This window comes from Vicugna pacos, chromosome 10 (assembly GCF_048564905.1).
Source record: "Vicugna pacos chromosome 10, VicPac4, whole genome shotgun sequence".
NCBI classification, from domain to species: domain Eukaryota; kingdom Metazoa; phylum Chordata; class Mammalia; order Artiodactyla; family Camelidae; genus Vicugna; species Vicugna pacos.
The window spans coordinates 52,643,597-52,660,456 of record NC_132996.1 but is presented as its reverse complement, the minus strand read 5'-3'; the positions used below and the strand labels follow the sequence as shown (position 1 = coordinate 52,660,456).

Sequence of the window (16,860 nt, the reverse complement as noted above, 5' to 3'; positions counted from 1 at the left end):
TGGATCCTCACCCAGGACCCTGAAACGTAACTGCTCAATAGACAGCCCATAAACTGACCAGGAAATGCCTCCCACTTTAGGATGTGATGACTCTGTATCTTCTAGCAATATTTACTGTGCACCACATGCATGTATTCTTTGTCCTTACTAAGGTTTCCCAGTCACTGAAGAAATGCATTATTTTACTCAATTAACTGGCAAGAGAAACATCGTATTTTACAGTATTTATTTCAATAGGGATGGAGAAAAGTGTTTGCAGAGTTAACTTCGAAAACTCAACTGCGACTCCAAAGTTCCTCAGCTCTTATTACCACAACAAACACAGGGGTTCAAAAATCTGTTTTCCTGCCCGCAGTCCTCAGGAATGAGAACTTGTCTCCCCCACCAGAGGGAGGGTGGAGTGAGTTAAGGTTAAGCTCCGTGGCTAATTAAACTGGAGGCATTTATTTCAACTACATCTGAAGGAGAGGACCCAGGGCCCACTGCAGTCATCCAAAAGCAAATTGACCGGATTCAAGACAGGAAATGAAACAATCTGTCTCCAGCAGGACGTAGGAACTGTCGCCTTTAATCCAGTTGAAGTCTGTGAAGTTGGTCCCCCTTCCACCTCAAAGCGTTCCTGACAAAACACATCAATGAGAACCTCCTCACCACAAGCCCCCATTTTCCATCTGCTCCCCATCCCACCACAGTTCCCACTCACTTCCTTGCTAAGCACCCCAACCTCGTGGCCTCCATGGGGATCTCGTTTTCCCAGCCCCCACTTCCCTGGGAACCAGGCAACTGGGGGAGACAGAGCTGCCCCGAGACTTCCTCTGTTCCAGGACAGAGGACGCCTGGCCCCAAGCCTCTCCGCAAATAATCCGACCCACTAACAAGCCCTGCTCCCTTTGTGGCCTGGAAAACGCTGGCGGGCCCAGCCTTCAAAGAAGAGCGGCTTCTCTGTGGCCAGCTGCAAGTTCTTGCCTTCCTTTCAGAGTCTGCTCAGCAGGACCTCTCCCAGCAGCCCTCGGCCCGTCGAGACAGAGCGTGACCCACATGCAGTGCATTCTGGAACCAGCACCTCTTCCCAGTCTGTAGGAGGGGAGGGGCTGACGCTCTGGTCAAGCAGGAGGAGGCAAAGGTTCCCTCAGTCCCGTTTGCCTTCTCCCACCTCCAAGGACCCCACAGCATCTGAATTTTCAGGACCCGTCTAGAGGCAGTGGCAGTGGCCAACTGATTCATTGCTCATGGCAGTTCAGTTCCTCGTCCGTGTAAAGGCTTCCTGGGCATGGCCTCCTTCTGTCCCCTCCACTGCCTGCCTCCATCCAATTTCACCACTTCAACCACCACCCTTCCGAGGATGGCTCCCCAAATCCTCCCTCCAGAATAACCCTCTTCCTCCTGATGCTTCGTGGGCACCTCTGCCTGAATGCCCCTCACCTCAAACTTGGCATGTCTGAAACAGACATCCTCCCCTCTCTCCCCAGCCTCCCTGTCCCAAGGGATCCACTTCCATTAGAAGGACCACTGTGTCCCAGCTCCCCGGAATCTAGCCCTGCTTGACCTCCCTCTCCTCACCCTGCACTCAGCTCAGGATCAGCTGCTCCTCACTGGGTATAAGATACAATCCCAGATGATTAGTTTTTCTCTTTTTTTCCCTTCCAGTTTTATTGAGATATGATTGACATACAGCACTGTGTAAGCTGCAGGTGTAGAGCGTAATGATTGGAATTACACACACTATGAAATGATGAGCACAAAATATAACCACGAAATGATGATAAGTTTAGTGAACATCCATCATCTCATATGGCTACAAAATTAAAGAACCTTGTGGTGAGATCTCTTAGGATTTACTCTCTCAACAACTTACATATATAACATCATCAGGGTTGATTATATTTATCATCTTGTACATTACAAACCTAGTGCTTATTAACCAGACTGTTAACTTTTCATGACCTACCCCAGCCCACCCTTCCAAGCACATTTTTCTGTAACGATTAGCGGTGAGAGTGTGAAGTCCACCTGGGTTCAAGTTTCAGCTCTACCACTCACTGGCCACATGACGTTAGGAACATTCTTTAACTTCTTTCGGCCTCAATTTCTTCACCAGTAAATAAGAATAAAAATAGTGCCCGTATCTTAGGATATTGTGAAAATCAAGTGAGATAATGCACCCAAATAATGGAGACTCACATGAGACCCACAGCAGGTGCTCAATATATGCTTATAGTAACGACTATTCCTGGGGATACACATTCATATAGTGGTTAGGAGTTCAGACCCCGGATTTTCACTGCCCAGGTGGATGTGACAATTTTGCCACTTCCGGTGTGACCTTAGGCAAGTTATTCAACCCTTCTATGTCTCATTCCTGACCTACAAAAGGGAGTCATAATATCATCAACTTAAAATGAGATCACACATGTAAAGCATATAGAGATGCACCATATTCACAGTAAGTGCTCGGTCACCGTCAGCTTATTATGCCCTGCACAGCCTGCACACCTCCCTGCCTCTGCCTGGGCCCTGAGCATACAATACTCCATGGGCCTGTATGGCCAGCTTTCAAATGGTACCCATCCTCTAGGTCCATGTCCTTCAACAACCCCCAGAAGGGAAGTCATCTCTCCCATCAGTGGTCCCCACGGTCCTCCCAACCATCCACCCACATTGTGAGTACTCGGCTGTGACTCTTTCTCCGTCTCCGTTCCTGGAGTCACATCCCAACAACACCAGGGGCCTGCATCTGACCTGTCTCCACGTCCCCTGCAGCATCTTGCGTGGTGTCCGGCACAGAAATTGTGGAGAGAATGAGAGTCTGAAAGAAGGTAGGAGCCGGGGTGAATAAACAATGTGCAGCCTAAATGTGCCTTCGGGGGGAACATATGAAGCCACAGAGGAGGATCCAGACACCCCCGTGTGAAGACTAGACCCTGACTGCCTGTCTTCTTCTTACACTTTGTTGGATTAGTTGCTTGACCCATTCATTCCACAGACATTGACTGTTTCCTTTAAATGAAGCATGCTACTAGGCACTGGAGACAAAAGAAAACCCAGATTGTTTTCTTCAAGAGCTTACATTCTAGTGGGGAGACAGGCAGGTGGATGTGCACTGCAGGTGAAGCACGAGAAGCGGATTTACTCCACGTGTACCTACCGCGTGCTAAGGCCGAACCAGACCATACACTTGGCGCTCAGGGCACAGCTGTGAATCACACAACAATACCATCTCGTGGCCATCACGGTGTAGTAGAGAAGGCAGAAAATAAAGGAGAAGTGGCGATAAATGCAGAGGAGAGTGAAGCAGGGGAAGGAGACAAACTGGGGAGAAGAGGAGGCATTTTTATAGGGTGTTCAGGGCAGGCCTCTCTGATTAGGTGACATTCATCTGGAGAAGCTCCAAGCTGGTATGTGAACACACAGGAGAGTGGCCAGCCCAGCCCTGGCCAGGCCAGGAATGTCTCCCTATGGAAGCAGGTCACACAGGAGCCTTTAAGGAGACCTTGCTGATGGAGCTTTGGAGCACGAGGTGGAAGGGTCCTCCCCTCCTTTGCTCACCCAGCCCCTCCCTCCGATGTAAGGCTCAGCTCTTGAGGCTTCTACCCACGTATCAGCTGAGGAGTGAAGAGGAGACACAGAATCTCAACTGGGCTGACATGAGAGTTAGACGAGGTCATGAGGGCAATGTTCTCACGATGGGATAAGTGCCCTTATGAGATGAGGAGGAGTGAGGGATTTCTGTGTGCACCCACCAAGGAAGGCCACGTGAGGATACGACCCGACAGAGGGCCCTCAGCGTGAACCTTGCCATGCTGGTACTCTGACCTTGTACCTCCAGAGCTGTGAGAAGTAAGTTTCTGTTGTGTACACCACCCAGTCTACGGTATCCTATTACAGCAGCCTGAACTAAGACAGGCTTAGAGGCTTAATCAGATTCAGGTTGGATGTTTGGGGGCAGAAATACCATAGAGTGGTGATGTGTGTTCCTGATGAGTCAGATCAGAGGGCAAATAATGTCTAGTGGTGTCTTTTCTTGTGATGCTAAAACTGACTTGTGAGAGGTTCCAATTCCAAGTCAGATGCAGCAATCACACCGCACCCTGCCTCTCCCTCTGCACGCAGCTAAGGAAAACCTGGACAGAATACATGAAGCAGCTATTTTTAAATTCTGAGAAGTAAACTGGAGCAGGCCAGATGGGGAAGAAGACCAAAACATGAACTATTACTGGTGGTAAGTTTACCTTCTTTTCCCCCTCTCAGAGTTCCAGGAAAGGGGCAAACATCAGAGAGATCATAGAGAGACAGGGACTCAGGAAGGCAACTCCATAAAGTTTGCTCTTCGACTCCTAGGCTGATCCCCAGGCTGCACATGTGTGGATCTGGACCTAATCAGCACAACAAAGATGCTGAGAACCAGACTAACGGGGAGGTGCACACACAGGACAGATCAAACAGCACTGCAAAAATAGTCTGAAAACTGCTGCAACCACTCCACAGAGGGCTGTTAGGATCTTGTGGCTTGGACTCAACAGGGTCATTTGTTCACTGAAACAAAAATATAAACCTTCTCTGGGGGATTTAAACAGAACCCAAAGTGCCAGACATAATCATGAAGATAAGCAGAACATAATCCAAAATTACTTGGCATAAGAAAAAACAGGAAAATCTCAACTCTCGTGGGAAAAGATAATCAACAAACACCAACACCAAGATAAGGCAGATGTTGGAATTTTGTGACAAAGACTTCAAAGCAGCTCTCATACAAATACTCCAACAAGCAATCACAAACACTCTCGAAACAAACGGAAAATAGAAAGTCTCAGAAAAAAGAACAAAACTCCAAAACCCCCCCACAAGATATAAAGAAGAACCAAGAGGGGATTTTAGACCTGAGACATATAGTAACCAAAATAAAAAAGAACCACACTGTATGGGCTGGAGAGCAGACTGGAGATGGTAGAGGAAAAAGTAAACCTAACAAAAGATTAACAGAAATTATCCAATATGGGCAATAAAAAGAAAAAAATTAATTAAAAAATGAACAGAGCTTCAGAGACCTAAAATCGTTACCAGAAACCTGTAAGAAAAAGAGAAAGAGGATTGTAAATCAACTCGACTTCAATAAAACAGAGAGAGAGAGAAGACTGGCTGAAAATGTACTAAATATGGTAAAAGACAAAAACCTACAGATCAAAGAGAACCCTAAACAAGATAAACTCAAAGAAATTCCCATATCCAGACACTATCATCTAACTGCTGAAAACTAAAGACAAAAAAATAACCTTCAAAGCAGCCAGAGAAAAACGATGCATTCTCTAAGGGAAAACAATTAAAATAACTGCAAACTTTTTCACTGGCAACAAGAAAAGCCAGAAGGAAGTGGCACATTTTTAAAGTGTTTTAAAGAAAAGAACTGTCACCTCCAAATTCTACGTGCACTAAAAATATCCTTCACGAATGAGGGTGAAATCAAGACATTCTCAGATGAAGGAAAACTAAGAGAATTTGTTGCCAGCAGACCTGCTTTAAAAGAGTCGCTAAAGGAAGTCCTGCAGACGGGAGAATGATACCAGAAGGAAACTTGGAACATCCGGAATGAAGGAAGAGCTACCAAAATGGTAAATATCTGGGTAAATAGAATTGACTGTTCTTGTCCTCTGGAGTACCTTAAAATATATTTGAAAAGTTAAAGCAAAATTTAAAACATTTTGGGGGCTTTTAACATGAGCAGATGTACCAAGACAGCTATCACGTAAAGAGATCCACAGACCGATAAGGTTTCTAAAATCCACTTGAAGTGGTGCCGTATTGATTGAAAGCTGTCTGTGAGAAGACTGACTGCTGGTTTCAGGAGCCTGATACACCCATTACAAAGCTTCCTATCAATTTTCCATCTAATGGATTTAGCCACCATTGATGATCCAGTTCTTCACTAGAGGTTACAAAACAGGCAGACTCTCACAGTCTCATTCTTTCGTTAGCTGGTATTCTTCAATAAAAAAGAACTTTCTCAAGTCAGCTATTTAATTATGCAGAAGTGCAATTCATATATGAATGGGAGGGTAAGTGCCTGATTCTTTCTTGTTGTTTACCAGCTTTCAAAACAGCGAGTTAGCACCACTCTTTTCAAGCGGCAGATATGCCAGAGGAAAATGCTGGCTTAATCCCCACTGACCTAATTTAGAATGGCTGTAATTTACTCGTTTAGACAATTAAAGACCAATATCCAAGCATTTACATCGCACAGGATCTGTAATTATGGCAGCGAGTACCTGGGATGGCACAATCATTTAGAGGTACAGACTGTGACACATCACACCTGCTTTTCCTGCCCCGGATTACTCTCTAGCCAGTATGGATGACGGTCTATATAAAACTCTCCCCTTACGTGATAAGATCCCCTGGACAGCAGGAAGCTGAGACCAAGCTGATAAACACAAAAGGATGAAATGAAATACAGGCAAACCTCACCTACTGTGCTTCACTTTATCGCACTTGGAAGATATTGTGGGGTTTTTTTGCTTACAAATCGAAGGTCTGTGGCAACACTGCCTCGTGCAAGTCTTTCAGCACCACTTTTGCAAAAGGATTTGCTCATTTTGTGCTTCTGTGTCACATTTCGGTAACTCAAACTTTTTTTATTATTGTTATACTTGTTATAGTGATGGGTAACTAGTGATCTTTGATGTTACTATTGTAACTGTTTTTTTGTTTTTTGTTTTTAAATTAAGGTATGTACATTGCTTTTTTTCAGATAGAATGTGACTGCATACTTAACAGACTACAGCATAGTGTGAATATAACTTTTATATGCACTGGGAAACCAAAAAATTCAAGGGACTTGCTTTATTGCAATGCTAACTATATTGTGGTGTTCTGGAGCCAAGCACGGAGTATCTCAGAGGTATGCTTGTCAGTACATCTTTAGCCATCCAAAGCCAAAGGCAAAATCCTAATAAATATGGTCTTTCCCTTAATCACTCAGTTTTGTTTGTTTGTATATTTTTAAGGTCACTTACTCTGGCCAGCCACTATACTGAGCACTTTCCAGATATTATCTAAATCTCACAACAAACCCAGAAAGCAGGCTGTCAGCACCCCCATTTTAAAGAAAACCATGATGTAAGGAGATTATGTAAGATGCCCCAGACTCACACTTCCCCAGGGCAGAACACAAATTTGAGGCCAGACCCCAGCTCCAGAGTCAGACCCCTACCCTGTCAGTGATGTGCCTCCTCCCTGCTGCGGTGGGTTTCAGCCACGCTAGCAACTGCTCAACAGTCTAGCTGCTCTGCTGTATCTCTGCTATTTGAGACCCAGAAGATGAAATACGGCAAGAGAAGAAGGCACAGGGGAGAGTTATAAACTCCCCAGGTCCCTCCTGGGAGGGTGTAACAGTGAGTGTTCCCTGGAAAGACATAAAGAACACGGGAGACAGTCACCCTCCTCTTCAGGGACTTAAAATAGAACCAACAGGGTAAGGGAAAATCAATTTATCAAAACAATCAGTGAAGTCATAACAACTTTTGTTTTGGAAAAAAATATTAGTAACATGAGAAAATGGTCACAATAAAGAAGACATTGCAATTAAGCACACTAGAGGGGGGAGAGAGAGAGAGGAGACAGACAGAGATGGGGTGGGGCGGATGACTTGTCACAAAATAGCCCACATATTAACAATGTTTCCTTTAAGGCAGTTTTGTTTTCCTCTTTATACTTTTCTACATTTTGCAAGTTCTTTACAATAATCAGAAGGAAAAAAGGGTATTAAAATATATAAGTGCAGAGAGTAAAAGTGTAAATGTGCCCAGAGCCAACTACAGTTAGGAGGGCTCCAGCTATCTAAACATGTAAGGGGAAAGGCAAGAGGATAAACAGTGAGCAGTGACCAGAAGGACCAGCAGCAGGTACAAAGCAAATTGCTGCAGGAGCTGGAACAGTATAAATGTTGGGAAAGGGACACCTGAAGATGACTGAGGCTGCTGAGTGAGAATCTGGACCCAGAGATGCTGACGAGGAAGGGCCTGCAGGTATCCAGGCCAAGGGAGAGAAGTGAGCTTCCACACCAAGACTGCTGCTAAGAGGTAAGTAGGGCAGAGAGAACAGGAGGAGGTGTATGTGTGTCTGTGTAATGATACCATGGAATATTATACAGCAGGTAAAAGGAATCGGGGTGGTCACAAGTAAAGGAAAACTTTAGCTTTCTACACTGTTTGGATGTTTTCCCAAGAGCATATTCTTATAGTATGTATACAATTAATATATAAACATTTCTTAAAAAATGAATTCAAAGTGAGAAGGAAAGCAATCACTTAAACATGGGATGTTGAGTCAGAGAGTCAATCAGATGAGTATCTGAACGAGTCTAGAAAAGGCTCTGCTACTGATGAGCTGTGTGTTGCTGGATGAGTTCACTGACCTCTCTGTACTTCAGAGTCCTTATCTGCCAATGGGGAAAACACATCTGCATCTGCAGAGCTATTGTCAGAACTGAAAATGAAGCATGCCCCAGGCCCGGTGCACTTGGCAGTCTCTGATAAACGGGAGCTGAGCATTTGCACATCCACACAAGAAACAAGTGGTAACAAATAGATTCCAGGTAATGACAGAAAACGCCATAGTCCATGGGTGTAAGAAGCACAAAGATGAGCAGGCCAGTATGGCGGGAACGAACAGGGGAGTGTGGTACCCAAGCCCCCAGCACTTACTGCAATTCTCCTCATCGCTGCCGTCGGGACAGTCCTCAAACCCGTTACACCGGAAGCGGCCAATGATGCAGTGGATGCCGCTGGCACAGGGGAAGAAGGTCGGGCCACACTTCGATTTAGCCTTGGCTGCAGGAGGACAAACAAGACAAGCAGTGAGACGTCAGGAGGATACGGCTTCTGACCCCTGCATCCCCGTCCCGCTAACTCGGAGTTGTGCAGTGGAATCCTTTTACATCTACCTTGAAGTCCCCAAGGTTTCTTACCACTACCACCCACCTCCAGGACCCAGCCAGATGGGAAGCCCACATGCATCACCCTCTAGGAAGGGAGTGGCCAGTCACTGCTCAAAGGTCCCAAAGCGGCCAAACACAGCCCCAACACCAGCAGGGGTCAATCAAAATGTGCCAAATAGAGGAATGAATGGGTGAGCAGATGGTTGACGGATGGAGCTTGCTCTTAAGGTGCTGAAGAACCACTCAAAACTCATACCCTGACTGTCAAAGTAATTCTCTACATTTGATGAGTGTTTACTAACTAGACGGTGTGCCCAGTGCTCTACAGCATCTCACTGAACCCACCCAGCAGTCACCCTCTGGGATGATGAGCAGAAAAGAGCTATTAACCTAAGAGGCCTGAGGCTGCTATCTTTAGAAAGGCTTGTTTGCAAAGCTGGACCTGGCTTGGATCCCTGCATCTGGGGTCTTGGATCTCAGGAAGGTCTGCGCCATTGTCTCATGAGAATAGCTCACTGTGCCTAAAGTATTCATGCAAGCAGTGCATGTATGCTGAACACCCGCCTTTCTTCTGTGGGCTTGGGATTTTGGTACATCTTAGGCAGAGGGTGCCTGTGTGATCAGCCCTGAGTAAAAAGCCTGGGCACTGAGTCTCCAAAGAGCTTCGCTGGTAGAAAACATTTCACAGGTGACGCCACACCCGTTGCTGGGGGAAATCAAGTGCCCGCTGTGTGCGCGCACGGGGAGAGGGCTCTGGAAGCCTGGGCTCGGTTCCTCTGACTTCACTCCTCCACCTCCTCCCTTTAGGGGTTTTGCTTTGTATCCTTTTGCTGTAATAAATCTCAGCCGAGGGTCTGACTGTATGCTGACTTCTATGAACCTTTCCAGTAAATCACTGAAACTGGAGGTGGTCTCGGGGTGGAGGGGGGGGGACAAAGATGGCTGTGGTTCTTCATCCCATTTCACAGAAGTGCTTTGAAGAGGTGAAGCGACTTGCCCAGGGTTACACAGCTAGAAAATCTGCTGCTGGGGTGAGGCCCCCGACACTCAGTCCAGAAGCCACATTCTCAACCAACTGAACTGTGTTGCCCCTCTGCCAGAGGCTGTCACTTCTCACAACAGAAGTCAGACTCCTGCTCGAAGAAATCCTTCTTCCACTCCTGCTATACAAACAGTTTTAACAGAAACTGCTGTAACTCAGACTTGATGGACGGTCCTGTTACCCACACCGCCCTGTGGGGTAATGTACTTTCCCGCTAATGGTGCTGGCTGCCCTGGTTTGTGATTACAAGGTGAGACCAGATCTACGGCTGCACCTCAGGTACCAGGCCCCACCAGGCATCCCTCTTATCTCCTGTCTTAGGGGCAGGACCCATGTTCCTCAAGGAGGAAGGACCATTTGGGGGGAAGAAATAGGCAGTAAATTACCTTCATGTTTCTACCATCAGTAACATACCAATTTGGCAGCAGGCTGACACACAATCAACAGTTTTAAGGGCTGGGATATGCCTAGGTTTTAAAAATCCATGAGGCTTTGCTTTAACCTGAAATTTCTGTAATGGTGCTGGTGTGCTCTTCACAAAGCACAAACTTGGGAGAGAGTGTCCTAGGTTCAAATTGTGGCTCTGTGGGCAAGTTTCTAAATATTACTGAGCCTCAGTTTCCTCATCGGTAAACTGGAGGTAATATCTACCTCACGGCTCTAGAAGGGATTCAGTGTGAAATCTACATAAAATGCCTAGCACAGAGCATGGTATACAGCAGATGCTCAGTTAATGGTAAAGCTTATCCTATTTATCATCATCATCACCAGGGGCTTGTAGAATTTTAAAATTGATCCTTGGGCTACTAAATATTTTTTCCTGGTTACCAAAGTTTAAAAAGCTCATTGTGGAAGATCTCTATGAACTGATATGAAGTGAGCCCCAGAAGATACTGTTAAGTGAAAAAAGCAAAATGCAAAAGAGTATCTACGGTACTTTACCCCTCCATATAGTAAAACAAGGGAATCTAAGAAAACACACGTATTGGGTCATCTGTGCAAAGGAAACAGAGGAAGAATGAACCAGAAACCAAAGAGACCATTTACCTACAGGGAGTAGGTGGGAAAGGGTTAAAAAGAATGGAGAGACAGGAATGGAACAGGATAGCAGGGATGAGAAGGGTGCACACTTGTCTGAATCCATCTGTAGAGCTCTGACTCTTAGAACCATAATGATATTCCACATACCCCAAATGTCAACAGTGAAAACCAACTGCATGCGTGTGCTGGGGCAGGCAGGGTGAGGGGGACTCGAAATGAAATATCAACAGCAACAAGTGAACATAACGGTAGTACAGACGAATGGCAGCACCTCACTGGAGAAGCTGGGGAAGAAAAGGAGCCCCAGGAACTCTGGAAAGCATTTGCCTGGATTCTATGAAGCTAAAGGAAAAGAGACTTGTCTACAAACACTCAAGTTATAATTGTTCCTCACAGGGGTATGAATCAGTAATTCTGAAACCCCCTTTTGTGTTTATACTAGGACTGAACAAATTAGTAAGCATAGCACAGAGAATAAGAGCAAGGTTTCTCATTATCAGAGGAAGGAATTACAAATAAGAAAAGTGAGGAAAGTGAGAAGATCAAAATGAATCCTGAGGCTTTGGACTGGAATTGAAGGCATCAGTATGAAGTCAAGGTTTATAAAGATAGATAGATAGATAGACAGATAGATAAAGAGGCAGAAAGAAATACAGGTCTGTGTGTGTGTGTGCATGGGTTAGTGTGCATACATACATTTCCTAGCTCCATCTGCTAAGAAGGATGAGAAGCAATACACCCTAATAGCAGTGAGCACAGGCAGCACTCAGATCTTGGTTTCTAAACACCATTATCCAATAAAGAGGACCAGGGCTCCTTGGAGAAGTGACTGACTTCGGGGGAAAATACAAGATGAACCTGGAGTACCTTGTGTTGCCAGAAGAAAGTAAAGAAGGGCCCAAAATATGATGGAGGTGTGTCAAAAGGACACAGGAGTCAACCTGCAGGAACTCCCAGTGGCCACAGGTAGAACAATTTGAGCAACAAAATTAACGACAATAGTATTGGATTGTAATCTAGAGATTTGCTGAACCCATAATTGTTGAATAAATATGCGAATGAGGGAGAAGGGAAAGCCCTTCCTTACTGAAGAATTCCAATTAATAAGCGTAGAAGAGATGTGGGAAATAGAAAGTCACCATTAAAGCAGGTACCACGGTAATAACTGTCACAGGCAAGACCCAGGAATGGATGCTCAAATCAGAGGGTCGGACAGCCTTGCTCCCATCACCCTTTCACAGATCAGGGAAGAAAGGCTGCCTGTAGGCTCTGACATCCGACCTGAGAGCATTTCCCTGTAAACTTAGCGCGTCACTCCTCCGTTCAGAACGTCACTGCCCTCCTAGCACCTTAGAAAAGCCCACAGCCCCTATCACAGCATCATGCAGCTCTGGGGGGCTTGTTCAATTTCATGCCTACCTACTCCCTGTGCTCCGGCTACACTGGCCTCCTAGCACCTCCTCCAGCCCATCAGGCACAGTCCTGCCTCAGGACCTTTGCGGCCTGCGGTTCCCTCTGCCTGGAGTGCCCTTCTCCCAGGGCTCAGCATGGCTCACTCCCCCACTGCATTTAGGTCTCCTTAACCAGGGCACTGTCTACAGTGGAAACTTCGACTCCCACATCCAGCTCTCTAACCCTTACTCTGCTTCTTTTTTCCCTTCATAGGAGGGAGGTCACCGGCTTTGTGTTCTGCTGATGGACTGATGAACACACACTCACTTGAATACTTTCATGACCACTCTCATAGGAGCTGCATTACACAGTGCCCACCATGGGTACCTAATACCTGCCGAATATACAAATGAGCCTATAAAAGGAGAGAGTGGGGCTGGGTAACCATTCACTGAATGCTCAGTATGGGCTGAGCATTGTGCCCTGTGTTTCACAGCGATCATCTCATTTACTGCTCACAAAAACCCATTTTACAGGTAAGAAAACTGAGGTCCAGAAGTGAAGGAGCCTGACACTGCTGATTAACAGAGTTGGGGCTCAAACCTGACTCGCTCAATCTACTGCCTCCTTAGATAATTCTAAGGCCCAGTTTAGCTCCAAAGGACTAGACTTTAAGAGAAAGAAGAAGAGAATACGAATAATTACAAATGAATTAGCTGCCATTCAATTAAGCAGCTCTTTGGCCCTGGCCCTGCACCCTCCGCAGGAATCACTAACGAGACTTCCAGCCCTGTCAGTGATGCTCAGTTGCTGTCTCTGTCTGGGCGCCTGTCCTGTTATGATTTACATCTGCACCGGCAGATGCCTGCTCAGGCAACCGCGAGGCAGATCACAGGCAGCCAGCCGAGCGCCTGGCAGAGGCTCAGAGAGGAGCCGGCTGCCGACCGCAGCTGTCGGCTGCTCCCTGCCTGCACACCCAGCTGTGGGGCTCGGGCAAGGACGCGGGGGTCCTGGACAAAGTCTGATTATCCCCAGCTCGCCCCCATTTCCACGAAGGGGAGATTTCATCATGAAATTCAGCAGCCCCTGGCAGAAGGTGGAAGACTCCACGTCTAAAACCACCCTGACAAAGGCAGCGTGAGTCTGTTCCACCGGACACTGGGATCCATCACTCTTCCAGGACCTACCTGCTCCATAAACTTTTCAAAGCAGCAGCTTCACCTGCAGCAAGACAGGGCTCAGGGCTCTCGGAGGGGGGGTATTTCCTGATCCGAGTCCTCCCTCTCCTCAGAGCCTGGTTGTCACGGTTCTGGATTTCACGGGTCAGTAAAATAAGGCATTTTTTGAAACTAGATGGAAGTGGAGGAAGGACTAACACAATTGCCAAGTTTCTTTCTTTCTTTTTTTAACCAGGAAGGACATAAATAAATTAGCAATCACCTCTACTCACTATCACCCTCAATGAAAAGCTGCTTTATCATCCAAAACGCAGGAAGGACATTGTGCTGTGGAACAATATTTGGGAATCATGTCAGAACGAGAGGAGAACCAAAGACATCCTGTGTCACCAGGTTGTGACACCCTCAGAACAAAGACCTGCTCTTTGCAGAACATCTGGAGCACAGCCGGTAGTCCACACGGCTTCACTCAGTAACTAATTCTCACATTTCACAGATGAGAAAACTGAGGTCCAAGGAGGCAGTTTGGGACTTGCCCAAAGCCACATGGTTAATTTAGGATCAGACTGGTCTGGAATCCAGTTCTCATGCCCCTGCGTCAACATTCTTTCAACTACACTATGCTTTATGCAGGGTGCTGTAGGGCCATAACCTGCCAAACCTTTCATCAGGGATCAGACTCAGGAGAGACCCCAAGGAAAGGGCTCAGGACACTGAAAGTCCCGCTTCCACACGGCCAGAACTTCTCAAGCCTTGGATATAAATGCTTTTCATCAGGCATCATGTCTATGCTTCCCAGTTTGCCCAGGAAGGGCTCAGGGATGCCCACTGGTCCTGGAGGATGATGGATACTGCAGCCTGGGCTGCTGTCGATGGCCGCTGGCCCAGAGTCTCCCACATAGTAAGGACACAAAAGAGTCAGGCAGGGGTTGCAATGTCAGAGCCTCTCTGTTCAGCCAGACCTCAGCTCATCAGACCTGCAGCATCTCTCAGGCTGTGGCTACAGCTCCAGCCACAGCTGTGGGTATTCGGACTTCTGTGGTTGCCCAAATGAGCCACAGCAGCCACCTCCACCTTCTGTTCGCCTCAGATTCCTGCTCCAGGATCCTGCCAGTGTATGCCCGAAACACCCCACAGAGCCAAAAGCAGGAGCCTTCGGCTCTTCTGAAAAATTAGCATCCTGCTTTATAAACTCAAGACAGCTCACTGTGAAAAAAATTCAAACAATGAGAAACACAAAGGCAATGCAAAAATTACCCCAAATTGCTGCCACCCAGAGAAATCCACTGTGGCTACTTTGGTAAACAAGCCTCCAGAAGCATGGTCTCTCAAACCCCCGTGTGCAAATGGACAGCCCCAGGACCTCATTAAAATGCAGCAGGTCTGGCCTGCAGCCTGGGACTCTGCATTCCTAACCCGCTCCCAGGGGATGTCCATGCTGCTGCTTCCAAGCACTTTATTTCCAAGTAGGAAAGGACCATCATCTTGTTTGTTGCTCCACCTCCAATGGCCCCAAAAAGTGCCTGGCACACAGATGACTCAATAATTACTGCCTGAATTAATCCATAGAAACCTAAGCATACAGTTTTGCTTCAATGCACCCATAAGATACTATGCTATTCTGAAACCTGCTTTTGTCACTTAATATATTGTGACATCTCTTCATGTTGATGACCTCAGGTCCACACCATCACTTTTAATGGCTAAAGGTAATTTTACTGCATCTTTTGTACCCATAAGTCCCATTACTGATGGATATTTGGGGTGTTTTCAGTAAACAGTGCACATTCCAGATGCATGTATTACTTTCCCCACTTGTACAATGTCTCTTTAAGGCATAACCACTAGGTCAAAGGATACGTATATTTCATATTCGGGCATCCTTTTGATCATCAACTGCCTCCTCCCTGAGGAACTGGTACTGTCTTCTGGCCACAGACGGCTACAGGAAACACCTTCAGCTCAGGACCGTCCAAGGAGGGCTGATTCTCCCCTGCTGGCAGTGCTATTCCCAGAGGCGCACAGGCTGAGAACACCCCAAGGTTCCCCGGTGTGTGTGTTATGTTGGTCCTTCACTGCTGCCGGTGCGCTATTATTCTCCATCTATCTCTGTCTCTCTTCATTTTAACATCTGGGTATTTCATTACTCTGCAAAGTAGGGGACATTCCTGTGCAGTCAAGGAAACCATGACTCTTCCTTTTTATCTCTTCAAATTGGCACTGGGCGCAGAGCATCCATCTTTGCTGGAACTGGTTTCCCTGGGTTACACTAATCTCAGGCTAATGCAAAGTGTCCCTCCTTCCAGGAGCTGCTCCTTGAGCTGACTTTTCCAGGCTGCACTCTCCCCCTGTCTGAGGGCCCCAACAAAGGACAGCTTCTCGCTCCAAGGGCTGTCACGTTTGTCAGTATTCCTCCAGAATTTCTCACCTTGTAAAAGCAGTTTCATGAAGAGTGGGTCAGCAATCCACCTAGTGATCGTCAGGGATGCTTGTGAAAATGCAGATTCCTGGGCCCCTCCTCTAGAGAAATCTGCATTTTTATTAAGCCTACAGTGAATTCCAATGGATACTCAAATGTGAACACCCTTTTTGCACAGATTCTACCTATGTCTATGCCCAGAGAGCAAATGACCTCATCACTCCTCTCTGTTCCCAACGTTGCCATTGCACAGACCAGTGGCCCCTCCAAGAATTCTGGCTACAGGGCCAGTGTGGGTCTGCTCTGACCACTGCTCCCTCGAGTCAAGTTTAACACTCACATCCCAGATGGTGTAATTACCATGCAAAGAATACCCACAAGGAAACCACAAACCTCTTTGTGCTCTTGCCCCATTTCAATAGTTTCTCTCTTCTTCCCCTGTTCAAATGCCAGATACAAAAATAACTCTGCTTTCCACAAAAAGCTGTGGACTCACATTCAGATGGTTGCTGTTCTAGCAAACAGGCCCTTTTAGAACTTAAAAACTCTTAACCGGATCTGTCCACTTTTTAAGGATTTACACTGTACCTGTGCACAATACGAAACAGGGTTAAAGCGGCCAACATTTTTTTTTTTTTGCTGCCGTCTCCTGGCAAAGAACAAAATATTTCTGAGCATCCTACTCTCTGTCAGGCACTGAGAAAGTGCTCCCTAACTCACAAAGAGGATACAGACAAGTAACTGAGCCTCTGCGTGCAGTGCCACGAGTGCTCAGGTGGGGGAGCTAGAGGACACCTAATCTCAAATTGGGGAGGAGGTTGATGTCAGAAAAGCCTTCTCAGAGGAAAGTCAGCCTCCG

At 46.6% G+C, this 16,860-nt stretch overlaps 1 protein-coding gene across 3 annotated transcripts in view; it reads right to left on the bottom strand.

The window, feature by feature from the left end:
• Positions 1–16,860, bottom strand: part of LDLRAD3 (low density lipoprotein receptor class A domain containing 3) — a 226,021-nt gene that overhangs the window by 112,827 nt on the left and 96,334 nt on the right. For all 3 annotated transcript variants that reach the window (XM_072969791.1, XM_072969792.1, XM_072969793.1), the window contains exon 3: positions 8,697–8,822. In XM_072969791.1, coding sequence (XP_072825892.1) covers positions 8,697–8,822 — 126 coding nt within the window. The remainder of the gene's footprint in view (positions 1–8,696; positions 8,823–16,860) is intronic.